The sequence below is a fragment of the Lethenteron reissneri genome, chromosome 57 (genome assembly GCF_015708825.2).
Source record: "Lethenteron reissneri isolate LAM-NWPU_2019-01 chromosome 57, ASM1570882v1, whole genome shotgun sequence".
Taxonomy (NCBI): Eukaryota; Metazoa; Chordata; class Hyperoartia; order Petromyzontiformes; family Petromyzontidae; genus Lethenteron; species Lethenteron reissneri.
This window is the reverse complement of record NC_083835.1, coordinates 9,459,344-9,486,478: the sequence shown is the minus strand read 5'-3', so window position 1 is coordinate 9,486,478 and position 27,135 is coordinate 9,459,344. Positions and strand designations below refer to the sequence as shown.

The window sequence follows — 27,135 nt, the reverse complement described above, 5'->3', positions numbered from 1 at the left end:
CGTCACTGGGTGTGGGCCGTGAGCGGGAATCGAACTCGGGTCGTCGGGTTCGTAGCGCAGCGTAGCGCGAACCACTACACTACCGCTCACACAATCGCCACGAAGTGGCGATGACGTCACCACGGCGCTTGTGCCAGGGTAGGTTCACGTTGAGGCCACGTGGAGTGTCGAACGCCCGCTGGCAGGAGGAGGTCACGGGACAGACCCAACAGGTGTCATGGGCCGACTGAGATGACTGGCCGATGCACCCCTACTGTGCCCACTCACACACAAACCCACACACACCCACGCGCACACACACACACCCACGCACATACACACGCACGCACACCCACACACACACTCACGCACACATCCACGCACGCCTTTCCGTCATTCACCCCGAGTGACCCCTCCCCCTTAAGAGAACGGAACCCGAGAAAGCAGACACCACAGAGCTACCTCGGAGACCCCCCCCCCTTGCTTCTTCGTCAAGTGATGCGCGCGGTCGAGGGTAGCACGCTCACCCCCCACGCACTCCCCCATTTGAGAGTCACGTGATGGTCAAAACCTATATACAGTATATTTATATCTTCTTTCATTGTCAGAGCTGGAGTTTGCCCAAATTGCGTGCAGGATCACATTTCAAGTGATGAGTTATTTTTGAGCGCAGTCATTGGTGGCCAGGCTGATACCACCAACTCACTGCAGTCTATAGAGGGCCTGTGGGTCTCTGTGTTAGTCTGTGGGTCTCTGTGTTAGTCTGTGGGTCACTGTGTGAGTCTGTGGGTCTCTGTGTGAGTCTGTGGGTCTCTGTGTTAGCCAAGTGGGTCTCTGTGTTAGTCTGTGGGTCTCTATGTGAGTCTGTGGGTCTCTGTGTTAGTCTGTGGGTCTCTGTGTTAGTCTGTGGGTCTCTGTGTGAGTCTGTGGGTCTCTGTGTGAGTCTGTGGGTCTCTATGTTAGTCTGTGGGTCTCTGTGTGAGTCTGTGGGTCTTTGTGTGAGTCTGTGGGTCTGTGTATTATTCTGTGGGTCTCTGTGTTAGTCTGCGGGTCTCTGTGTTAGTCTGTGGTTCTCTGTGTGAGTCTGTAGGTCTCTGTGGGTCTCTGTGTTAGTCTGTGGGTCTCTGTGTGAGTCTGTGGCTCTCTGTGTGAGTCTGCGGGTCTCTGTGTTAGTCTGCGGGTCTCTGTGTTAGTCTGCGGGTCTCTGTGTTAGTCTGTGGGTCTCTGTGTGAGTCTGTGGGTCTCTGTGTGAGTCTGTGGGTCACTGTGTGAGTCTGTGGGTCTCTTTGTGAGTCTGTGGGTCTCTGTGTTAGTCTGTGGGTCTCTGTGTGAGTCTGTGGGTCTCTGTGTTAGTCTGTGGGTCTCTGTGTTAGTCTGTGGGTCTCTGTGTTAGTCTGTGGGTCTCTGTGTGAGTCTGTGGATCTCTGTGTGAGTCTGTGGGTCTCTGTGTGAGTCTGTGGGTCTCTGTGTTAGTCTGTGGGTCTCTGTGTGAGTCTGTGGGTCTCTGTGTTAGTCTGTGGGTCTCTGTGTGAGTCTGTGGGTCTCTGTGTGAGTCTGTGGGTCTCTGTGTTAGTCTGTGGATCTCTGTGTGAGTCTGTGGGTCTCTGTGTGAGTCTGTGGGTCTCTGTGTTAGTCTGTGGGTCTCTGTGTTAGTCTGTGGGTCTCTGTGTTAGTCTGTGGGTCTCTGTGTGAGTCTGTGGGTCTCTGTGTTAGTCTGTGGGTCTCTGTGTTAGTCTGTGGGTCTCTGTGTGAGTCTGTGGGTCTCTGTGTGAGTCTGTGAGTCTCTATATGAGTCTAATCAGCCTATGGGTCTTTGTGACAGCCTGCGGGTCTCCACATGTGTCTATGGACCTCAGCGAGTCTGTGGGTGTTGGTGTGAATCTATGGGTCTCTGTGCAAGTCTTTGGGTTTCTATGAGAGTCTTTGGGTCTTCTATGCAAGTCTTTGGGTCTCTATGCGAGTCTTTGGGTCTCTGTGCAAACCATCGGTGACTTTGCTGACGCACGAGACCCCGATGTGATCTCGGCGGTTGGGACCGACTGACCCGGACTGGAACCCAGGCTCTTATAGGTGTCGGCTCAGCAGCGACCTCTGACCTCTGGGCCAACACGAGGCCGCCTCTCGGCCTCTCTTAGGCCAAGCCGACAGGGAGTGTGTGACGAGTCGATAAAAAAAAAGGTACAACTATTGACTCTTATTATTTGACGTTGGTACGGCCCCACTGAGCTACGTAGCTTTTTTCAGAAGCGTCCTGGCCATCACGAATGACAGCCCAACGAAGTGGCTTATCATCATCGCGTGGAAATTGATAGTAGACAAATACTCGAAATAAACGTCGATTAGAAATGTGGAGAGGAAAACCGGAGGGCCCGGAGAAAAAATCCAGGCGGCAATCACGAAGAGACACGTAGACTCCGAATATACAACAGGTGTCTGGGTCGGGAGCGAACCCATGACGCCCTGTACACCAGGAGAGGTAGTTAACATCTCATAGCCAGCGTGGCACCTGCTGTATATGTGGAGTTTGCGTGTCTCTCTCTCTCTCTCTGCCCATGCTCGTCTGGATTTTTCTCCAGCTCCTCCGGATTTTTTCCCTCCACGTTTAGAATCAACGTACATTGGCTGCGATAAATTTCCACGCGATAAGCCACTTCGTTATTTATGGCCAGGCCACCTCTGAAAGAGAGCCACGCAGCTCGGCGGGCCTTAACCTGCTGAAATAAAAACAGCAAACAAATAGGCAGCTGTTGCCGCAGCGACTTGGTGCAGGTAACGTGGCGGCGGGGGTTCAGAAGGCCGTCTCCATGATGATGAGGTTGGTGGGGCGAGGGGGCAGCTCGCGCTTGGACTGTTCCTGGCGCACGCACGGGCGGACACACGGACGGGGGCAGACGCAGCGTAAATAATGCACATGTTGCACTGCACTCTCTCACCTGTGTATCACCTGTACCGCATATCCCACCTACGTCTCACCTGTACCTGCGTGTCACCTGCGTCTCACCTGTACCTGCGTGTCACCTGCGTCTCACCTGTACCTGCGTCTAACCTGCGTGTCACCTGTACCTGCGTCTAACCTGCGTCTCACCTGTACCTGCGTCTAACCTGCGTCTCACCTGTACCTGCGTCTAACCTGCGTCTCACCTGTACCTGCGTCTAACCTGCGTCTCACCTGTACCTGCGTCTAACCTGTGTGTCACCTGTACCTGCGTGTCACCTACGTCTCACCTGTACCTGCGTGTCTAACCTGCGTGTCACCTGCGCCGCGCGTGTCTCACCTGGCGAGCGATCTCGGTGAGGGCGCCTGCCTCTGCGCGCCCGGTCTGCTGCACGAGGCGCAGGAAGAGGCTGCCGGGGTCCTGCAGCAGCGCGTGGGGGGAGTCCAGCTCCCGGATGTGGCCCTCCTCCATCACCTGGGCACAGACAAGGGGGGGGGGGGGGCGGGGGCAAGAGCCGTTAGCGAGCGGCACCTATTAATTATTCATAATGAACATCATTAAACCGAAACTGTTCATGGTTTGACCTCGCGCAAGGCCCACTGAGCTGCGTGGCTCTTCCTTCAGAAGCGCCCTGGCCATCCATCGCAACAGCTGGCTCAGCCACGTGGCCGATGTCATCATCGCCGTGTGAAATATCCTAGCAGCAGCCAACTCACTCTGACCGCTGCACCACCGCTCCCCACTCACGTGAGTGGGGAGCGGTGGTGCAGCGGTCAGCGCCACGCCGCGCTACGAACCCGCCGACACAAGTTCAATTCCCGCTCACGGCCAACACCGGTGACGATTATCTGAAGCGGTCTTGGGTCTCTCCTAGGTCGACTTGGCCTCAAAATGAGTAGCTAGTTCGGTTTGCAGTAAACTTGGCCATGAGGGAGACAAAGGCGGCCGGGCGTGGTGTTGGCCACCCACTCCCTCGTGTGCCATGCCGGCATTCATAGGTGCTCGCTAACAGCACTACACGGGTGTCTTTGTTTTGTATGTGAGTGTATACGAGCATTTATATCACTGTGTGTCTGTGAGTGTGTATGTGTGTGAGTGTGTATGTATGCGAGTGAGTGTGTGAGTGTATGTGTGTGTGAGTGTGTATGTGAGTGTATGTATGTGAGTGTGTATGTGAGTGTGTGAGTGTATGTATGTATGTGAGTGTGTATATGTGTGTGTATGTGAGTGTGTGAGTGTATGTATGTATGTCAGTATGTTGGAAACATTTAGGCTGGCCTGCCTACGATCCATCCTGGGTTTAACCAGGCTGGATTGTGTGAGGAGCTCACAAATCCTTGAAAGATCTGGTCAAAGTCCCATCAGTGAGCTTCTCCGGCAGGCAAGGCTGCGTTGGCTGGGTCATGTAGCCCGCATGCCCAGCCACCGCATGCCTAAACAGCTTTTGTTCGGCCGGATCGAGGGGGCTAAACGGGCGTGGCACGGGCTAGAGAAGAGATGGAGTGATGTGGTACAGGAGGACGTGGAGCTGAGTGGACTTGCCGATGACTGGTACCAGCGGTGTCAAGATCGGCCTCAGTGGAGGAGGCTCGTGAAGGACGCTACTGGGCAGTTGGAGGCAGTCGCCCTCCAACAACAACGGAGGGCGGAGGAGCGACGCTCACAACAACGAGCGAAGCGCCGGGTGGCTAAAGCACAGCAAGTTGGTACAGTAGGGGGCACAGGTGGTGCATCAGCCAGTCATCTCGGTCATCTCGGTCAGTCGACCCGTGACACTTGCTGGGTCTGCCCCGTGACCTCCTGCCAGCGGGCGTTCGACACTTCACGTGGCCTCAAGGTGCACATGGCCTGGCACAATGCGTCGTGGTGACGTCACCGCCACTTAGTGGCGAATGGCGGTTGTTGTTGTTGTGTATGTGAGTGTGTGTATGTGTGTATGTATGTGTGTGTGTATGTGTGTGTGTATGTGAGTGTGTGTGTGTATGTGTGTGTGTGAGTGTGTGTGTGTATGTATGTGTGTGTGAGTGTGTGTATGTGTGTAGGTGAGTGTATGTATGTGAGTGTATGTGTGTGTATGTGTGTATGTGAGTGTGTATGTGAGTGTATGTATGTGAGTGTGTATGCGAGTGTGGGTGATCACCATGATGCGGTCGCTGTCCACGATGGTGTGGAGTCGGTGAGCGATGGTGAGCACGGTGCACCAGCGGAACTTCTCGCGGATCGTCTTCTGGATCAGCTCGTCCGTGCTGGGCACACAAACACACGCGCGGTTTAACAACGCGCCGAGGCGTGCCAGCCTAGGTGCACCTCGAGGCTATCGCGTGAAGTACGGAAGGATCACGTGACAAACCCAGGTGCCGTGCGGTGACCGACCGAGACGGCCGGCAGATGCACCGGCTGTGCCCGCTACTGCGCCAACTCACTGCGTTCCGCTCGTTGTTGTGAGCAGCGTCGCTCCTCTGCCCTCCCGATGTTTCAACGCAGCAGGGGACGTGGGGTGGAGGTGGGGTGCCGTGCGGTGCGCCGTGATAGGCTATTGGCGCGCTATGATGCGTGTGATACGATTCAAATATTTCTTATTTTATTGTACCAGGTAAGGCTCATTGAGCTGTAAAGCTCTTTTGTCAGAAGCAACCTGACCACAAATGAGAGCCCCATGAAGTGGCTTACCAAGTGGACATTTCTAGCAGCCAAATACTCTGAACGTGTGATGTTGTTTCTAAATGTGTCGAGAAAAACCAGAGGATCCGGAGGAAAATCCACGCGACCATGGGGAGAGAGAAAGACGCAAACTCGAAATATACAGCAGCAGGTGTCGGGGTCTGGATCGAACCCACGACCTCCTGCATACCAGGCGAGGTAGTTAACATCTCCTAGCCCTGAGTGCGGTGGCGTGCGGTGCCGTGCGGTGGCGTGCGGGGTCACCGCGGGTCGACGTTGGCGGTGGCCTCGTCGATGACCAGGATGTTGTTGTGGCGCAGCAGGGCGCGCGCCAGGCACACCAGCTGGCGCTGCCCCACGCTGAGGTTGGCGCCCGACTCGGCCAACTCGGCGTCCAGACGCGCCGGGAACTCCTCCACCACGGAGCGCAGCTGCACCTGGGGGGGGTAACGCACACACGCACGGGGGTAGGCACATGGAGGTAGGCACATGGTGGTAGGCAGGCGGGGGTAGGCACATGGTGGTACACAGGCGGGGGTAGGTACATGGTGGTAGGTACATGGTGGTAGGTACATGGTGGTAGGCAGGCGGGGGTAGGTACATGGTGGTACACAGGCGGGGGTAGGTACATGGTGGTACGCAGGCGGGGGTAGGTACATGGTGGTAGGTACATGGTGGTAGGTACATGGTGGTACGCATGCAGGGGTAGGCACATGGTGGTAGGCAGGTGTGGGCACATGCGTGGGTAGGCACATGGTGGTAGACACATGGTGGTAGGCACATGGTGGTAGGCACATGGTGGTAGGCAGGCGGGGGTAGGCACATGGGGGTAGGCAGGCGGGGGTAGGCACATGGGGGTAGGCAGGCGGGGGTAGGCACATGGGGGTAGGCAGGCGGGGGTAGGCACATGGGGGTAGGCACATGGTGGTAGGCACATGGTGGTAGGCAGGCGGGGTAGGCACATGGGGGTAGGCAGGCGGGGGTAGGCACATGGGGGTAGGCAGGCGGGGGTAGGCACATGGGGGTAGGCACATGGGGGTAGGCAGGCGTGGGTAGGCACATGGTGGGTAGGCAGGCGTGGGCACGTGCGTGGGTAGGCAGGCGTGGGCAGGCAGGCGTGGGTAGGCACATGGTGGGTAGGCAGGCGTGGGTAGGCAGGCGTGGGTAGGCACATGGTGGGTAGGCAGGCGTGGGCACGTGCGTGGGTAGGCAGGCGTGGGTAGGCAGGCGTGGGTAGGCAGGCGTGGGTAGGCAGGCGTGGGTAGGCAGGCGTGGGTAGGCAGGCGTGGGTAGGCAGGCGTGGGTAGGTACATGGTGGTAGGCACATGGTGGTAGGCACATGGTGGTAGGCAGGCGTGGGCAGGCAGGCGTGGGTAGGCAGGCGTGGGTAGGCAGGCGTGGGTAGGCAGGTGTGGGTAGGCAGGCGTGGGCAGGCAGGCGTGGGTAGGCAGGCGTGGGCAGGCAGGCGTGGGTAGGCAGGCGTGGGTAGGCAGGCGTGGGTAGGCAGGCGTGGGTAGGCAGGCGTGGGTAGGCAGGCGTGGGTAGGCAGGCGTGGGCAGGCAGGCGTGGGCAGGCAGGCGTGGGTAGGCAGGCGTGGGTAGGCAGGCGTGGGCAGGCAGGCGTGGGCAGGCAGGCGTGGGCAGGCAGGCGTGGGTAGGCAGGCGTGGGCAGGCAGGCGTGGGTAGGCAGGCGTGGGTAGGCAGGCGTGGGTAGGCAGGCGTGGGTAGGCAGGCGTGGGTAGGCACATGTGGGTAGGCAGGCGTGGGTAGGTACATGGTGGTAGGCACATGGTGGTAGGCACATGGTGGTAGGCAGGCGTGGGTAGGCAGGCGTGGGTAGGCAGGCGTGGGTAGGCAGGCGTGGGTAGGCAGGCGTGGGTAGGCACATGTGGGTAGGCAGGCGTGGGTAGGTACATGGTGGTAGGCACATGGTGGTAGGCACATGGTGGTAGGCAGGCGTGGGCAGGCAGGCGTGGGTAGGCAGGCGTGGGTAGGCAGGCGTGGGCAGGCAGGCGTGGGTAGGCAGCGTGGGTAAGCAGGCGTGGGTAGGCAGGCGTGGGCAGGCAGGCGTGGGTAGGCAGGCGTGGGTAGGCAGGCGTGGGTAGGCAGGCGTGGGTAGGCAGGCGTGGGTAGGCAGGCGTGGGTAGGCAGGCGTGGGCAGGCAGGCGTGGGTAGGCAGGCGTGGATAGGCAGGCGTGGGTAGGCAGGCGTGGGTAGGCAGGCGTGGGCAGGCAGGCGTGGGCAGGCAGGCGTGGGCAGGCAGGCGTGGGTAGGCAGGCGTGAGTAGGCAGGCGTGGGCAGGCAGGCGTGGGTAGGCAGGCGTGGGTAGGCAGGCGTGGGTAGGCAGGCGTGGGTAGGCAGGCGTGGGCAGGCAGGCGTGGGCAGGCAGGCGTGGGTAGGCAGGCGTGGGTAGGCAGGCGTGGGTAGGCAGGCGTGGGCAGGCAGGCGTGGGTAGGCAGGCGTGGGCAGGCAGGCGTGGGCAGGCAGGCATGGGTAGGCAGGCGTGGGTAGGCAGGCGTGGGTAGGCAGGCGTGGGCAGGCAGGCGTGGGCAGGCAGGCGTGGGCAGGCAGGCGTGGGTAGGCAGGCGTGGGTAGGCAGGCGTGGGTAGGCAGGCGTGGGCACGTGCGTGGGTAGGCAGGCGTGGGCACGTGCGTGGGTAGGCAGGTGTGGGTAGGCAGGCGTGGGCACGTGCGTGGGTAGGCAGGCGTGGGTAGGCAGGCGTGGGCACGTGCGTGGGTAGGCAGGCGTGGGCGCGTGGTGGTGTTACCTCCTCGAGCGCTGCCCACAGGTCGTGGTCCGTGTGCTCCCCAAACGGATCCAGATTCTTCCTCATGGAGCCGGTGAACAGGACGGGATCCTGGGAGTGGCGGATGGGGCGGAACAGGGGGAGGGGGTGGGGGGGAACAGAGGAGGAGAACGCTTGTAAACTAAACGTTCCCAGGGTGTTGATGGCCACGTGGTGAGCAACGCGTTGCACGCGGCAACTCACTCCGGGCCGCCACTCGCTCGGAGCCTTCCCATTGCCGCCGCCTTCAAACGACGTGGAGGATTTGTGGAGTTGTGGAGTTGGAAGCGGAGTTGCCACGGGGGGGGGGGGGTCATCGCCGCGGGTTACCTGGGGGATGATGGAGATGCGGCGGCGCAGGTCGTGGAGGCCGAGCGAGGAGGTGGCGATGCCGTCGATGACGATGCGGCCGCTCGGCTCCGCCAGGCGGAAGAGCGCGGCGAGCAGCGAGCTCTTGCCGGCGCCTGTGCGGCCCACAATGCCGATCTGCAGGAAACCGCGCCGAGGGGGTGGCGGCCGTCAACGCGACCCCCGAGCCCCCGAGCCTCCGAGCCCGATGACCCGGGCACGCCCCGAGCCCCCGAGCCTCCCAGCCCGATGACCCGGGCACGCCCCGAGTCCCCGAGCCTCCCAGCCCGATGACCCAGGCACGCCCCGAGTCCTGTGCGTCGTTGTGGTTTAGGTGCTTCCCACGAAGCAGTGACCCCTACCCATGACCCTTGACCCCGATTATAGCACGGTTGGCTACGCACGGTGCAAAATAAGTTCTACGTACGTACGTACGTGCACGTGCGTGCGTGCATCTGCGGCCCCTGAACCTGCGATCCCCTTTCCGGGCGACCCGTGAACACGTGACTCCTAGACACGACCCTTACCCACGAGACCTTGAACCCGTGACACCAATCCATGACGCCTTGAACTCGTGACCCCCTACCACTGACCGCTACCTGTAGTTTACTAACCTATGACCCCGACCTGTTTCCCCACGACCCAGGGCTGCCACGGTGGCTAGGAGATGTTAACGACCTCTCCTGGTGTGCAGGAGGTCGTGGGTTCGATCCCGACCCTGACGATGCCTGCTGCTGCTGCTGTGTATGTGGAGTTGGCGATTCTCTCCCTCTCTCGCGTGGATCTTTCTCCGGCTCCTCCGCTTATTACCTCCACATTTAGAATCAACGTCTCCACGCGTTTAGAGCGTTTGGCTGCTGTAAATTTCCATGTGACGATGATGATGACAAGCCACTTCTTGGTGGAGCTATCATTTGTATGACCTCAGTGACCTGAGTAACCCGTGACCCCGAGTAACCCCAGTGACTGAGAGACCCCAAGTGACCCCGAGTGACCCCAGTGAATGAGTGACCCCGAGTAACCCCAGTGACTGAGTGACCACAGTGACCCGAGTGACCCGAGTGACCCCGTTTGACCTCGAGTCACCCCGAGTGGCCCCGAGTGACTCCGAGTGACTCCGAGTGACTCCAGTGACTGAGTGACCCCAGTGACCCCAGTGACCCCAGTGACCCCGAGTGACCCCAAGTGACGCCAGTGACCCTGAGTGACCCCGAGTAACCCGAGTGACCCCGAGTGACCCCGAGTGACCCCAAGTGACGCCAGTGACCGCGAGCGACCTTCTCTCCGGGGTGGATGGTGGCGTTGAGGTTGTGCAGCACGGGCCGCGTGGCGCCCGGGTAGCGCAGGGAGACGTCCTCCAGGCAGAGCGCGCCGCGCGACGGCCACCCGGCGGGGGGACGCTTCTCCGCCTCCCAGGGGGCCTCCGGCTCCAGCTCAGAGTACTCCAGCACACGCTCCACCGACGTCATCTGCCGCGTCGACGGCGTCGCGTACGTCGTTATATACATCGTCACGGACATCGTCACGCACATTGTCTCAGTAGACATCATTGGTGACGATGCTGCTGATGGCAGTGGTGGCGGTGGTGGCGGTGGTGGCGGTGGTGGCGGCGGTGGTGGTGGTGGTGGTGGTGGCAGTGGTGGTGAAGGTGGCGGCGTTGGTGGTGGCTATGGCGGTAGTGGTGGTGGTGGTAGTGGTGGTAGCTGCGGCGTTGGTGGTGGTGGCGGTGGCAGTGGCTATGGTGGCGGTGGTGGCTAATGGTGGTGTTGGTGCGAGGCTCACGTAGCTTTCCACCTCGGCGCTCTGCCGCACGCCCCACTGGAACATCCCGGTGAGACTCATGGCGTAGGACAGCGCCAGCCCCACCTGCCCCGCGGCCAGACCTCACGGGGAGACGCGGGGAGACACGTGGGGAGACACGGGGAGAGACACAGGGGGAGACACGTGGAGAGACATGGGGGGAGACACGGGGGGAGACACGGGGGGAGACGCGGGGAGAGACACGTGGAAAGACACGGGGGGAGACACGGGGGGAGACACGGGGGGAGACACGGGGGGAGACACGTGGAGAGACACGTGGAGAGACACGGGGAGAGACGCGGGGGGAGACGCGGGGCGAGACGCGGGGCGAGACGCGGGGCGAGACGCGGGAAGAGACGGGGAGAGACACGGGGAGACACGGGGAGACACGGGGAGAGACACGGGGAGAGACACGGGGAGAGACACGGGGAGAGACACGAGGAGAGACACGGGGAGACACGGTTAGACGGAGAGATGTGGGGAGACACGAGGGGCACACGGGGTGGGGACGCGTCAGGAGACACGGGGACGTGGAAGGGGGGGGGCGACACGGGGAGACACGGGGTCGTCGTGCAGAGGCAACGTTGACGAGAAGTGATAACCACAACGAGGTGTGGGGGTGGTCGTCACGGTGACGAGTTGTGACGACGACGAGAATTGTGGAGCGGGTGGAGCGGGTGGAGCGGGTGGAGCGAGTGGAGGGGGTTGAGCGGGTGGAGCGGGTGGAGCGGGTGGAGGGGGTGGAGCGGGTGGAGCGGGTGGAGCGAGTGGAGGGGGTGGAGCGGGTGGAGCGGGTGGAGCGGGTGGAGGGGGTGGAGCGGGTGGAGCGAGTGGAGGGGGTGGAGCGGGTGGAGCGAGTGGAGGGGGTGGAGCGGGTGGAGCGGGTGGAGCGAGTGGAGCGGGTGGAGCGAGTGGAGGGGGTGGAGCGGGTGGAGCGGGTGGAGCGAGTGGAGCGAGTGGAGCGGGTGGAGCAAGTGGAGCGGGTTAAAAGTAGCAGCAGCGCCTCACTGCAAGGCGCTACATTACAGCCACGAAGACAAATTGTACGCACGACGATAAGTGGTTGAGATCATGAAGAACAGTGGGGCTGTTGTTGTTGTTGTTGTTAAAAGTGGTGGTGGTGGTGTAGTTGTGGTGACAGGAGCACAGGTGGGAGTGGTTTGGTAGGGGTAGTGGTAGGGGTAGTGGTAGGGGTAGTGGTAGGGGGTAGTGGTAGGGGTAGTGGTAGGGGTAGTGGTAGTGATCGGGGTAGTGATCGGGGTAGTGGTAGGGGGTAGTGATAAGGTTAGTGGTAATGGTAGGGGTTGGGGTAGTGGTAGGGGTAGTGATAGTGGTAGGGGTAGTGATAGGGGTAGTGATAGGGGTAGTGGTAGGGGTTGGGGTAGTGGTAGGGGGTAGTGATAGGGGTAGTGGTAGTGATAGGGGTAGTGATAGGGGTGGGGTAGTGATAGGGGGTAGTAATAGGGGTAGTGGTAGGGGTTCGGGTAGTGGTAGGGGCAGGGCGTAGTATCAGTGTCGGCATGATGATGCTGGGCTAGGACAGAAGAGGTGGCGGTCGTTTGCAAGGGAGGAGCGGAAGGGCGGTCGGCGTTAACCGGGGCGGCCTGCGGGATTGGAACCGCGCCGCGGTGTCGCCGGCGCTCACTGCTGGAGATGACGATGGAGCTGAAGGAGACGGCGGTGACGAAGACGGCGCAGAGCAGGTCGAGCCTCACGGCGAGCCAGCGGGAGGTGGTGAGGAAGAGGAACCACGCCTCTACGCTCACACACAAGACAAAGATCCCCCGTGTAGCCCACACACACTGTCGGGGCAAGTGCTGTCAGCGAGTAGCAGCACCCATGGAGGCCGGCACTGTGGCACACGAGGGGGGTGGGTGGCCAGCACCACGCCCGGCCGCCTTTGTCTCCCCAGTGGCGATGTTTACTACACACCGCAAACAGGTACTTATTTAAAGCTGAGTCGACCTAGGGGAGGCCCAGGACCGGTTCAGATAATTGGCAATGGTGTTGGCCGTGAGCGTGAATCCAACTCGGGTCGCCGGGTTCATAGCGCGGCGTAGCGCTAACCACTGCACCACCGCTCCACACTGCCCAGTCTATACAAAGACAAAGATCTCCCGAATAGCGTTTAACAGACTTTTGGGGCAAGTGCTGTTAGCGAGTAACACTTATGAAGGTCGGTACAGCACAACACGCACGATCACACACTTACACAGAGTTGTGGTGAGTATGGTGATGAGTGTGGTGGTGGGTGTGGTGGTGATTGTGGTGGTGAGTGTGGAGGTGAGTGTGGTAGTGAGTGGGTGAGCATGGTAGTGAGTGGGTAAATGTGTCAGTGAGCGTGGTAGACAATGGGTGAGTATGACAGTGAGTGCGACGGTGAGCGTGGCAGTGAGTGGGTGAGCGTGGTAGTGAGTGGGTGAGTGTGGCGGTGAGTGTGGCGGTGAGCGTGGCAGTGAGCAGGTGAGTGTGGCGGTGAGCGTGGAGGTGAGCGTGGTAGTGAGTGGGTGAGTGCAGTAGTGAGTGGGTGAGTGTAGTAGTTAGTGGGTGAGTGTGGCGGTGAGCGTGGTCGTGAGTGCGTGAGTATGACAGTGAGTGCGACGGTGAGCGTGGCAGTGAGTGGGTGAGCGTGGTAGTGAGTGGGTGAGTGTGGCGGTGAGTGTGGCGGTGAGCGTGGCAGTGAGCAGGTGAGTGTGGCGGTGAGCGTGGAGGTGAGCGTGGTAGTGAGTGGGTGAGTGTAGTAGTTAGTGGGTGAGTGTGGCGGTGAGCGTGGTCGTGAGTGCGTGAGTATGACAGTGAGTGCGACGGTGAGCGTGGCAGTGAGTGGGTGAGCGTGGTAGTGAGTGGGTGAGTGTGGCGGTGAGTATGGCGGTGAGCGTGGCAGTGAGCAGGTGAGTGTGGCGGTGAGCGTGGAGGTGAGCGTGGTAGTGAGTGGGTGAGTGCAGTAGTGAGTGGGTGAGTGTGGCGGTGAGCGTGGTCGTGAGTGCGTGAGTATGACAGTGAGTGCGACGGTGAGCGTGGTAGTGAGTGGGTGAGTGTGGTAGTGAGTGGATGTGGCGGTGAGCGTCATAGTAAGTGGGTGAGCGTGGCGGTGAATGGGTGAGTGCGATGATGAGTGCGACGGTGAGCATGCTAGTAAGTGGGTGAGCATGGCAGTGAGCGAGCGAGTGTGGCGGCGAGCGGTGAGCGTGGTGGTGAGTGGGTGAGTGTAGTAGTTAGTGGGTGAGCGTGGCGGTGAGCGTGGTGGTGAGTGGGTGAGTGTGGCGGCGAGCGGTGAGCGTGGTGGTGAGTGGGTGAGTGTGGCGGCGAGCGGTGAGCGTGGTGGTGAGTGGGTGAGTGTGGCGGTGAGCGTGGTGGTGAGTGGGTGAGTTTGGCGGCGAGCGGTGAGCGTGGTGGTGAGTGGGTGAGTTTGGCGGCGAGCGGTGAGCGTGGTGGTGAGTGGGTGAGTTTGGCGGCGAGCGGTGAGCGTGGTGGTGAGTGGGTGAGTTTGGCGGCGAGCGGTGAGCGTGGTGGTGAGTGGGTGAGTGTAGTAGTTAGTGGGTGAGTGTGGCGGTGAGCGTGGCGGTGAGCGTGGCGGTGAGCGTGGCGGTGAGCGTGGTGGTGAGTGGGTGAGTTTGGAGGCGAGCGTGGTGGTGAGTGGGTGAGTTTGGAGGCGAGCGTGGTGGTGAGTGGGTGAGCGTGGCGGTGAGCGTGGTGGTGAGTGGGTGAGCGTGGTGGTGAGTGGGTGAGTTTGGAGGCGAGCGTGGTGGTGAGTGGGTGAGCGTGGTGGTGAGTGGGTGAGCGTGGCGGTGAGCGTGGTGGTGAGTGGGTGAGCGTGGTGGTGAGTGGGTGAGTTTGGAGGCGAGCGTGGTGGTGAGTGGTGAGCGTGGTGGTGAGTGGGTGAGCGTGGCGGTGAGCGTGGTGGTGAGTGGGTGAGCGTGGCGGTGAGCGTGGCGGTGAGCGTGGTGGTGAGTGGGTGAGCGTGGTGGTGAGTGGGTGAGCGTGGCGGTGAGCGTGGTGGCTGAGTGGGTGAGCGTGGTGGTGAGTGGGTGAGTTTGGCGGCGAGCGCTCACCGGTGTGCACGTCCTGTAGGGAGTCGAAGGTGCTCTGGAAGTGCCTCTGCACGTGGAAGGCGCGCACCACGGGGAGCCCCTGCAGCGACGACGACAGGTGGGAGAACACGGGGCTCCTCGCTGGGGGGGGCGGGGGGGGGGGGGGCACGGGGGGCACGGGGGGCACGGGGACAAACGTAAAGAGCGGAGCACGAGCTCGTAGAGACATGCGGAGACACGTGGAGACACGGGAAGACACGTGGGGACACGGGGAGACACGTGGGGACACGGGGAGACACGGGGAGGACACGGGGAGACACGTGGGGACACGCGGAGACACGGGGAGACACGCAGAGACACGTGGGGACACGGGGAGACACGGGGGGACACGCGGAGACACGCGGAGACACGGGGGGACACGCGGAGACACGAGGAGACACGTGGGGACACGTGGGGACACGGGGAGACACGGGGAGACACGGGGAGACACGGGGAGACACGTAAAGACACGTGGGGACACGCGGAGACACGGGGAGACACGTGGGGACACGGTGAGACACGTAAAGACACGCGGAGACATGGGGAGACACGTGGGGACACGCGGAGACACGGGGAGACACGTGGGGACACGGTGAGACACGGGGAGACACGGGGAAGAAACGCGGAGACACGCGGGGACACGGGAAGACACGTGGAGACACGTGGGGACACGCAGAGACACGGGGAGACACGTGGGGACACGTGGATACACGTGGGGACACGCGGAGACATGGGGAGACATGCGGGGACACGTGGAGACACGGGGAGACACGCGGAGACACGTGGAGATGCCGATGGGGAGGTGCGGCACCTCCTCACCACCTCCTCACCACCTCCTCACCACCTCCTCCTCCTCACCGGTGGCCTCGAGCCTCTTGATGTTGCGCGCGGTCAGGAGGTAGTAGCGGCGCAGCAGGAAGAAAACGATGAGGAGCGGAACGACGGGGATCATGACCCAGGGCACGACGCCCACCGCCACGCTCATCGCACCCACGATCTGCAGGGACGTCTGGGGGGGGGGGGGGCACGGGGGGGGGGTTGATATGTCAACGAGGTACAAACGTCGTCGCTATCGTCGTCATAGCAGTCGTCACGATCGCGATCGTCGCCACAATCACCACGACCACCACCATCATCATCATCATCGCCATCACAACCGCCATCGTCATCACCACCATCACCGTCACCACCATCACCGTCACCACCATCACCACCATCGTCACTATAACAACCACCGTGATCATCACCACCATCATGACCACCACCATCATCTTCGATTAGCACGGTTGGCTACGTACGGTGCGAAAGAAGTTCAGCACACGTGTGTAAAATCATCATCACCACAACCACCACCCATCATCACCACCGCCACTGTCACCACCATCAGAAACCATCTACACACGACCATTACTACTACCACATCACCACATCTCCATCTACACACGACCATCATCACCACCAAAGACCCCCCCCCCCCATAGCCTGGATAGACTCTGTGTGTGCGCGCAGGGACCGTAGGGGCAAGCGCTGTTAGCAAGTAGCAGCACCTATGAAGGCCGGCACGGCACACGAGGGGTGGGTGGCCAGCACCACGCCCGGCCGCCTTTGTCTCTCCGGTGACGATGTTTACACACTGCACCAGGTACTCATTTGAGGCTGAGTCGACCTAGGGGAGGCCCAGGAACGGTTCAGATAATCGTGAGCGCGCTAACCGCTGCACCACCGCTACCATCATCGCCGCCGGCGCTACCATCACCGTCCACCATCGCCATCACGGTGACATCAGGGTCACCCTCACCTGCGCAAAGTCGAGGAAGGTGATGGGGAGGAGGTCGTCCATCTGCCCAATGTCCTTGGAGAAGCGGTTGAGCACCCGTCCTGCCATCGACATCACCACCATCACCACCATCACCACATCACCACCATCATCACCATCACCACCAACACCATCATCACCACCAGCATCACCCCCATCACCATCAACGCCATCACCATTATCACCAACACCACCATCACCACATTACCACCATCACCACCACCACCATCACCACCATGACGACCACCGCCATCACCATCATCACCACCACCAACACCTTCACCACCATCACCATCTACAACCCTACATGACGAAATAATCATGCACACACCACATCACTACATCATCCACATCACACCATCACCACGTCAGCCGACAGACACATGGACAAAACAGACAGACTAACAGATGAACGGACAGACAGATGGACAGATAGATGAACAGACAGACAGATGAACAGACAGATGAACAGACAGATGAACAGACAGACAAATGAACAGACAGATGAACAGAACGTATTCTTGGTTCTTTCGGTAAAGTCACGTAGATAGAAAACAAAAATCTAAATGAACAGCAAAAAACCCACGACGTTTCGACCGCAACACAAGCGGCCTTCTTCAGGTAGAGAGAAAAGAAAAAGAACGAACAAAACGATGAAGAGACGGACAGATGAACAGACAGACAGAGGAACGGACGGAGAGATAAAAAGAACAAATGAATGGATAGTCGGAAGAACAGAACGATGAACGGATGTACACACGGACAGGCGGCGTCTCTCTCGCGTGGCCGGCGAGGCGAGTGGTGGCGCCGCGGTGGCGGCGGCCTCACCGATGGGGTTGACGTCGTAAAAGTAGACGGGGGCACGCAGCACGGAGGAGAACATGCGGTTGTGCAGCACTCGCGACGACGTCACCAGCACCTTGAGGAACAGCAGGCAGCGGGCCATCCCCAGCAGCACCACGCCCAGCGTCACACCTGCACCGTCACACCGTGCCGTCACACCGTGCCGTCACACCTACACCGTCACACCTACACCGTCACACCTGCACCGTCACACCTACATCTGACCAATACATTTACATAACTCCTCTCGGGAGTGTAATGGACTAATCCATAACCCCCCCCCCCCCCCTCCCTGTCTGTGTGATGGACTGACCCACAGACACAATTATAATGGACAGACCGATAAAATACCCCCACCTCCGTGGGAGTGTAATAGACTCGTCCACCATAGCCCCCCCCCCCGCACCTACACCCCTCCCCCCCAGTTGAGTGTGAGATGGACCGACCCGCGTATATCCCGATGTAGTAGGAGAGGTCGAGGGGGTCCGGCTGGGGCCCCGCAGTCTCGTTCAGGGTCCCCGTCGCGTTCCACTTCATCACCACCTCCTGCTGCGTCGCCCTGCACCCCGCACGCGCGCGGGACGTGCCTAGGTCAGCTCAGACAGAAATGCGTGCGTGTGTAGCGGTTAGCGCGCTGCGCTACGAACCCGGCGACCCGAGTTCTAGTCCCGCTCACGGCCAACACCTGGCGACGATTGTCTGAACCGGTCCTGGGCCTCCCCTAGGTCGACTCAGGCTCAAACGAGTACCTGGTGCGATGTGTAAACATTGCCACTGGGGAGACAAAGGCGGCCGAGCGTGGTGCTGGCCACCCACCCCCTCGTGTGCCGTGCCAGGCTTCATAGGTGCTCGCTAACAGCACTTTTCCCAACAGTCTGTTAAGGCTACACGGGGGATCTTTGTCTTTGTTTGCGTGTGTGCGGGGCGCGTGTTGAATTGCGACGGACCAGTAGGAGAGCCACCAGTCCTGCAACACGTAGAGGACCTGGGGAGACAAAGACGGACAGACAATCACACTCTGACCGAAGCAAAGCTCCCCCGCATAGCCTTAACAGACTGTTGCGGCAAGTGCAGTTAGCAAGCACCTGTTAAGGTCAGCACGGAACACGAGGGGGTGGGTGGCCATCACCGCGTCCGGCCGCCTCCCCATTGGCGATGTTTACACACCGCACCAGGTTTTAATTTGAGGCTAAGCGGACCTAGGGGAGGCCCAGGACTGGTTCGGATAATAGTTACTGGTGTTGGTGGCCGTGAGCAGGAATCGAATTCCGGTCGCCGGGTTCATAGCGCACTGCACCACCACTCCCCAACAACAACAACCGGCATTCGCCACTAAGTGGAGGTGATGTCATCACGACGCTTGTGCCAGGCTATGTGCACGTTAAGGCCACGTGAAGTGTTGAAGGCCCGGTGGCAAGAGGTCACGGGACAGACCCAGGTGCCATGGGTCGACTGACTGAGATGACTGGCTGATGCACCACCTGTGCCCTCTACTGTGCCAACTTGCTGTGCTTTAGCCACCCGGCGCTCCGTTCGTTGTTGTGAGCGTCACTCCTCCGCCCTCCGTTGTTGCTGGCGGGCGACTGCCTCCAACTGCCCAGTAGCAGCGTCCTTCACGAGCCTCCTCCACTGAGGCCGATTTTGACACCACTGGTACTAGTCATCAAGTCCACTCAGCTCCACATCCTCCTGTACCACATCACTCCATCTCTTCTCTAGCCCCTGCCGCGCCCGTTTAGCCCCCTCTGTCCGGCCGAACAAAAGCTGTTTAGGCATGCGGTGGCTGGATATGCGGGCTACATGACCCAACCATTAACACGCACACACACACGCGATCCGATACAGCTGGGACCATTTGTTGATCGAGGCAATTAATTGACTCTAAACGCATGGTGATGTTGATTCTAAACGTGGAAGAGAAAAACCAGAGGACCCGGAGAAAAATCCACACGGCCATGTGAGGGAGTTAACATCTCCTAGCCACCGAGGCACGATGGACAGAACTGTAACTGATGCCTGTTTAGCCGGGTCCATCACCTGAGCGCATTTGAAACTGGCACCGGACCGAAGGCTGGAAACCCCCTACGAGCTCCCGCCCAGCGCGATGAGCGTCGCTAAGGTAACCCCACCCGTCACCTCCCTGGGAGACACGGCAACCGGGACACACGGTAACTGGGACACACGGCAACCGGGACACACGGCAACCGGGAGACACGGCAACCGGGACACACGGCAACCGGGACACACGGCAACCGGGAGACACGGCAACAGGGACACACGGCAACCGGGACACACGGCAACCGGGACACACGGCAACCGGGACACACGGCAACCGGGAGACACGGCAACCGGGACACACGGCAACCGGGACACACGGCAACCGGGAGACACGGTAACTGGGACACACGGCAACCGGGACACACGGTAACCGGGACACACGGCAACCGGGACACACGGCAACCGGGACACACGGCAACCGGGACACACGGCAACCGGGAGACACGGCAACCGGGACACACGGCAACCGGGACACACGGCAACCGGGAGACACGGCAACCGGGAGACACGGCAACAGGGACACACGGCAACCGGGACACACGGCAACCGGGACACACGGCAACCGGGACACACGGCAACCGGGACACACGGCAACCGGGACACACGGCAACCGGGAGACACGGCAACCGGCAACCGGGACACACGGCAACCGGGACACACGGCAACCGGGAGACACGGCAACCGGGACACACGGTAACCGGGAGACACGGTAACCGGGAGACACGGCAACCGGGACACACGGCAACCGGGACACACGGCAACCGGGAGACACGGCAACAGGGACACACGGCAACCGGGACACACGGCAACCGGGACACACGGCAACCGGGAGACACGGCAACCGGGACACACGGCAACCGGGACACACGGCAACCGGGAGACACGGTAACTGGGACACACGGCAACCGGGACACACGGTAACCGGGAGACACGGTAACTAGGAGACACGGTAACCGGGACACACGGCAACCGGGAGACACGGCAACAGGGACACACGGCAACAGGGACACACGGCAACCGGGACACACGGCAACCGGGACACACGGCAACCGGGACACACGGCAACCGGGACACACGGCAACTGGGACACACGGCAACCGGGACACACGGCAACCGGGACACACGGCAACCGGGACACACGGCAACCGGGACACACGGCAACCGGGACACACGGCAACCGGGACACACGGCAACCGGGACACACGGCAACCGGGACACACGGCAACCGGGACACACGGCAACCGGGACACACGGCAACTGGGACACACGGCAACAGGGACACACGGCAACCGGGACACACGGCAACCGGGAGACACGGCAACCGGGAGACACGGCAACCGGGAGACACGGCAACTGGGACACACGGCAACTGGGACACACGGCAACTGGGACACACGGCAACCGGGACACACGGTAACCGGGAGACACGGTAACTAGGAGACACGGTAACCGGGAAACACGGTAACTGGGACACACGGCAACCGGACGTCACGGCAACCGGGACACACGGCAATTGGGAGACACGGTGACCCCTCACCGTGGCGCCCACGTTGACCACCAGCAGTAGGAGGAGCATGGCGATGCTGGCGCCGGCCCTGAAGTAGCGCTTGTACACCGAGAAGTCCACGTTGCCTTGGGCGCGGTGCTCCTCCATCACGCCCACCGGTACCCCCTCCTCCTGATCACCACGGCAACGGGACGTCACGGCAACCGAGCGTTATGGCAACCGGCGAGACGCAGAAACAACGGGACGGGCACAAGTGTCACCCGGAGCTCCCGTGGGCGAACTAAACAACACACCCTCCTCCTGGTCACCATGGTTACTGGCATCGTGGCAACGGGTAGACGAACACAACCAGGAGATATGGTAACCAGGAGATATGGTAACCAGGAGATATGGTAACCAGGTAACAGCAACGAGGGGACGTGATAACCACTCATCCATTCCTGGTGTACCAGATAACACGGTAACCAGGTCACATGGTAACAGGGTAACGCTGTAACTGAGAGACACGATAACCAGTTGCCATGGTAACTGGGTACCACAGTAACTGGGTACCACGATAGCCGGCTCGCTCCGCACCTTGGCGTCGGAGACAATGCTGGAGTCGCTGGTCGCCGAGGAGAGGGTGCGCATGCAGTTGCCGTGGCGATGGTCGCCAGGGATGATGTCGTCGGGCTCCTCGTGGTCTTCGTGGCGGAGGAGCGTCGTGAAGTCGACGCCCGAGTGGAGGAGCTCAGAGAACGTGCCGCGCGCTGTCACGTGGCCCTGACAACCGGCACCGCAACCACGGCAACCGTCACCGCCGTGGGACAACCGCGTAGCAACAACGACCACGGAAACCGTCACCGCCATGGGACAACCGCGCAGCAACAACAACCACGGCAACCGTCACCGCCATGGGATAACCACGTAGCAACAACAACCACGGCAACTGTCACCGCCATGGGATAACCACGTAGCAACAACAACCACAGCAACCGTCACAGCCATGGGATAACCGCGTAGCAACAACAACCACGGCAACCGTCACCGCCATGGGATAACCGCATGGCAACAACAACCACGGCAACCGTCACAGCCGTGTGATAACCGCGTAACAATAACAACCACGGCAACCGTCACCGCCATGGGACAACTGCATAGCAACAACAACCACGGCAACCGTCACAGCCGTGTGATAACCGCGTAACAAAAACAACCACGGCAACCGTCACCGCCGTGGGACAACCGCATGGCAACAACAACCACGGCAACCGTCACAGCCGTGTGATAACCGCGTAACAAAAACAACCACGGTAACCGTCACCGCCGTGGGACAACCGCATAGCAACAACGACGACGACAACGGCCGCCGCCATTCACCAACTGAGTGGTGGCGATGTCGCCGCCACGGGGCTTTGTGCCAGGCGAGGTGCACCTTGAGGCCGTCACGTGAAGTACGGAAGGCTCTCCGCTGTTGCTGGCAGGAGGAGGTCACGGAACAGACCCAGGTGCCGTGGGTTGATCGCTGTGCCAGGCTAGGTGCAGGCGGTCACGGGACAGACCCAGGTGCCGTGGGTTGACTGCTGTGCCAGGCTAGGTGCAGGCGGTCACGGGACAGACCCAGGTGCCGTGGGTTGACTGCTGTGCCAGGCTAGGTGCAGGAGGTCACGGGACAGACCCAGGTGCCGTTGATTGATCGCTGTGCCAGGCTAGGTGCAGGAGGTCACGGGACAGACCCAGGTGCCGTGGGTTGACTGCTGTGCCAGGCTAGGTGCAGGTGTGCCACGGTGACTAGGAGATGTTAACTACCTTGCCTGGCATACAGGAGGTTGTGGGTTCAATCCCGACCCCGATGCCTGTATATTTGGCGTTTGTGTGTCTCTCTCCCTATGGTCGCATGGATTTTGTTATCCAGGTCCTCCAGATGTTCCCTCTACATTGTGAATCGACATCACACGTGGCCGCTGCACATTTCCACATGACGATAAGCCGCTTAGGCGAGCTGGCACTTGTGATCTCCTTATCTGGTAACTTACAAAAGTCTCGTTTACATTGGGTAGCACAGTGGGCTACGTACGTTGCGAAAGAAGTTCAACATACACACAAACTGTGCATGTATGCAATTGTATTTGAGAAACGGGACAGACTCAGGTGCCTTGGGCTGACTGATTGGGATGACTGGCAGATGCACCAGCCGTGCCCCCCACTGTGCCCACTCACTGCTGTTGGGGGATGACTGCCTCCGACTATGTTAAGACTTCGCTGACCAGATTCAATGGGTCTTCTCGGCCACAGTCATGCCCTCCCCTTTCCTGTGCTTACAAAACGTGGAGCCCTCTTATGGAATATCTGCGCTGGTTTGCAACATTCAGGCTGGCCTGCCTACAATCCACCCTGGGTTTAACCAGCAGGCTGTGGGAGGAGCTTACAGATCGTTAAAATATCTGGACAAAGTCCCATCGGTGAGCTCCTCCGGCAGGCAAGGCTGCGTTGGTTGAGTCATGTAGCCCGCATGCCCAGCCACCGCATGCCTAAACAGCTTTTGTTTGGTCGGATCGAGGGGACTAAACAGGCGCGGCACGGGCTAGAGAAGAGATGGAGTGATGTGGTACAGGAGGACGTGGAGCTGAGTGGACTTGCCGATGACTGGTACCAGCGGTGTCAAGATCGGCCTCTGTGGAGGAGGCTCGTGAAGGACGCTACTGGGCAGTTGGAGGCAGTCGCCCTCCAGCAACAACGGAGGGCGGAGGAGCGACGCTCACAACAACGAGCGGAGCGCCGGGCGGCTAAAATTCCGTGAGTTGGCACAGTGAGGAGCACAGCTGGTGCATCTGCCAGTCATCCCATACAATTAACAAAGACACACACACACAAATATTCCCCGTATAGCCTTAACAGATTGTTGGGGCAAGTGCTGTTTGCAAATAGCAGCAGCTATGAAGGCCGGCACGGCACACGAGGGGAGTGGTGTGGCCAGCACCACGACCTCGCCCACGTGTGGGTGGCTGAGTGTACGCCCTCCTCCCTCCTCCTCCCCACTCTCCCCCTTCCTCCCCCCCCTCCCCTCCTCGTGGTGCCGCTCACCTCCTTGAGCACGATGATGTGAGTGGCCTCCTGCAGGAACTGCAGCTGGTGCGTGACGAGCACACGGGGCTTGTCCTGCAGCACGCCGCAGATGCACCTGCAGGCGCACAAGCAAAGGTCCCCCGTGTAGCCTTCACAGGCTGCTGTGGCAAAGTGCTGTTAGCGAGAAGCGGCACCTTCGAAGGCCGGCGCGGCCTTTGTCTCCCCGGTGGTGATGTTTACACACCGCACCACGTACTCAATTGAGGCCGAGTCGACCTAGGGGAGACCCAGGACCGGTTCAGATAACCGTCACAGGTGATGCCGTGACCTGGTAATAAGGTAACTGGTGACCTGGTGACGTGGTGATGAGGTCACCTGGTGACCTGGTGACGTGGTGACGTGGTGATGAGGTCACCTGGTGACCTGGTAACCCCGTGACCTGGTGACCTGGTGCCGTGATGACCTGTGACCCCGCGACCCGTGACCTGATGACGTGGTGACGAGGCGACGTTGAGCCTCACTTCTCAAAGAGCGCTCTCCCAACTTCTGCGTCGACGGCGCTGAGCGGATCATCCAGGAGGTAGAGATCAGCGTCCTGGTAAACCGCCCTGGGCAACCACACAACCACAACGCAACAACTACACAACCACACAACCACGGTGACAACCACACAACCACAACGCAACAACTACACAACCACACAACCACGGTGACAACCACACAACCACAACGCAACAACTACACAGCCACAACGCAACAACCACAACGCAACAACCACAACGCAACAACCACACAACAACACAACCACACAGCAACAACCACACAACCACACAACAACACAACCACACAGTAACAACCACACAACCACACAGCAACAACCACACAACCACTAGGACAACCACGGTGACCACACAACCACACAACCACGGCGACAACCACACAGCAACAACCGCACAACCAAACAGCCACACAACCGCACAACCACACAACCACAGTCACGACCATACAATCACAGTCACAACCACACAGCTACAACTACACAACCAGTCACAAGCACACAACCACAACCACACAACCACAGTTTTAAACACACAACCACACAACCACAATCACAACCACACAATCACAACCACACAACCACACAATCACAACCACAATCACAACCACAATCACAACCACAATCACAACCACAATCACAACCACAATCACAACCACACAACCACAGTCATAACCACACAACCACAATCACAACCACACAATCACAACCACACAACCACAATCACAACCACACAATCACAACAACACAACCACAATCACAACCACAATCACAACCACACAACCACACAATCACAACCACAATCACAACCACAATCACAACCACAATCACAACCACAATCACAACCACAATCACAACCACAATCACAACCACAATCACAACCACACAACCACAGTCACAACCACACAATCACAACAACACAACCACAATCACAACCACAATCACAACCACACAACCACAGTCATAACCACACAACCACAATCACAACCACACAATCACAACCACACAACCACAATCACAACCACACAACCACAATCACAACCACACAATCACAACCACACAACCACAATCACAACCACACAACCACAATCACAACCACACAATCACAACAACACAACCACAATCACAACCACACAATCACAACCACACAACCACAATCACAACCACACAATCACAACAACACAACCACAATCACAACCACACAACCACAATCACAACCACACAATCACAACAACACAACCACAATCACAACCACAATCACAACCACAATCACAACCACAATCACAACCACAATCACAACCACAATCACAACCACACAACCACACAACCACAATCACAACCACACAATCACAACAACACAACCACAATCACAACCACACAACCACAATCACAACCACACAATCACAACAACACAACCACAATCACAACCACAATCACAACCACAATCACAACCACAATCACAACCACAATCACAACCACACAATCACAACCACACAACCACACAGCCACAACCACACAACCACACAGCCACAGTCACAACCAGTGAGTAGGTTGCTGAGTGAGCGAGGAGGCAAGTGAGTGAGTGAGCGAGTGGGCGAGTTGGTGATTGGGTGAGTGAGTAGGTTGCCGAGTGAGTGAGTGAGCATGTGGGTGAGCGAGTAGGTTACCAAGTGAGCTAGTGAGTGAGTGATCGGGTGCGTTAGTGGGTGAGTCAGCTGGATAAGACAGCGGGTGAGTGGGCGAGTGAGCGGGTGAGCAAGTGGGCGAGTGAGCGGGTGAGCAAGTGGGCGAGTGGGCGAGTGGGTGAGCAGGTGAGCGAGCAGGTGAATGAGTTGGTGAATGGGTAAGCGAATTGGTGAGCGGGTGAGCGGGTGAGCGGGCGAGTGGGTGAGCGAGCGAGCCTCACCGGGCAAGGTTAATGCGCGCTTTCTGTCCACCACTCAGCGTGACCCCACGGTCTCCGATGAGGGTCAAGTCTCCCTCGGACATCATCTCAAAATCCTGCACGCTCACGCGGGGGTCACATGGGCGGGTCACATGGGCGGGTCACATGGACGGGTCACAAGGGGGGGGGGGTCACATGGGGGGGGTCACATGGGGGGGGTCACGCAGGGGTCACGCAGGGGTCACGCAGGGGTCACCGTGTTGTGGTTATGGCCGCACCTTGCGCAGGGAGCAGGCGCGCACGACGCGCTCGTAGCGCGCGCGCTCGTACGCCGCCCCGAACACGATGTTCTGCCGCACCGTGTCGGGGAACACCCAGGGCTGCTGGCAGGCGTAGGCCACGCGGCCCCGCGCCCGCACGCGGCCCAGCGAGCACGGCAGCTCGCCCAGCAGGGCGCTCAGCAGGGACGACTGCAGGACAGAGGTAAAGGCAAAGGGGTCCCAGGCGGAGCCGTGAGAGGGATGCAGGGGCCGCGGTGGGCGGGTGACCAGCTGGGGTCGTCGCCGGGTCGGGAGCGCGGCGCGCTGACCGCTCCGCCACGGCTCCCCACACACACACAGACACACTCACACACGCAGGTACACAGACACACACACACAGACACACTCACACACACACTCACACACACACACAGACACACTCACACACACACACAGACACACAGACACACTCACAAACACAGGTACACACACACACACTCACACACACACTCACACACACACACAGGTACACACACAGACACAGGTACACACACACACTCACACACAGACACTCACACACACACTC

At 59.8% G+C, this 27,135-nt stretch overlaps 1 protein-coding gene across 1 annotated transcript in view; it reads right to left on the bottom strand.

The window, feature by feature from the left end:
- Positions 1 to 844: 844 nt before the first annotated feature.
- The window catches only part of ABCC4 (ATP binding cassette subfamily C member 4 (PEL blood group)), a 59,864-nt gene continuing 33,573 nt past the window's right edge, over positions 845 to 27,135 (bottom strand). The window contains exons 10-30 of the mRNA XM_061575243.1: positions 26,568 to 26,759; positions 26,311 to 26,405; positions 24,370 to 24,456; positions 23,867 to 23,963; positions 21,380 to 21,565; positions 20,834 to 20,974; positions 18,186 to 18,223; positions 17,685 to 17,797; positions 17,224 to 17,370; positions 16,378 to 16,457; positions 15,438 to 15,588; positions 14,562 to 14,681; positions 12,155 to 12,265; positions 10,492 to 10,592; positions 9,987 to 10,178; positions 8,692 to 8,847; positions 8,344 to 8,433; positions 5,841 to 6,013; positions 5,056 to 5,161; positions 3,255 to 3,389; positions 845 to 2,833 (exon numbers count right to left, since the gene is read on the bottom strand). Coding sequence (XP_061431227.1) covers positions 2,768 to 2,833; positions 3,255 to 3,389; positions 5,056 to 5,161; positions 5,841 to 6,013; positions 8,344 to 8,433; positions 8,692 to 8,847; positions 9,987 to 10,178; positions 10,492 to 10,592; positions 12,155 to 12,265; positions 14,562 to 14,681; positions 15,438 to 15,588; positions 16,378 to 16,457; positions 17,224 to 17,370; positions 17,685 to 17,797; positions 18,186 to 18,223; positions 20,834 to 20,974; positions 21,380 to 21,565; positions 23,867 to 23,963; positions 24,370 to 24,456; positions 26,311 to 26,405; positions 26,568 to 26,759 — 2,577 coding nt within the window. The 3' untranslated portion in view covers positions 845 to 2,767. The remainder of the gene's footprint in view (positions 2,834 to 3,254; positions 3,390 to 5,055; positions 5,162 to 5,840; positions 6,014 to 8,343; positions 8,434 to 8,691; positions 8,848 to 9,986; positions 10,179 to 10,491; positions 10,593 to 12,154; positions 12,266 to 14,561; positions 14,682 to 15,437; positions 15,589 to 16,377; positions 16,458 to 17,223; positions 17,371 to 17,684; positions 17,798 to 18,185; positions 18,224 to 20,833; positions 20,975 to 21,379; positions 21,566 to 23,866; positions 23,964 to 24,369; positions 24,457 to 26,310; positions 26,406 to 26,567; positions 26,760 to 27,135) is intronic.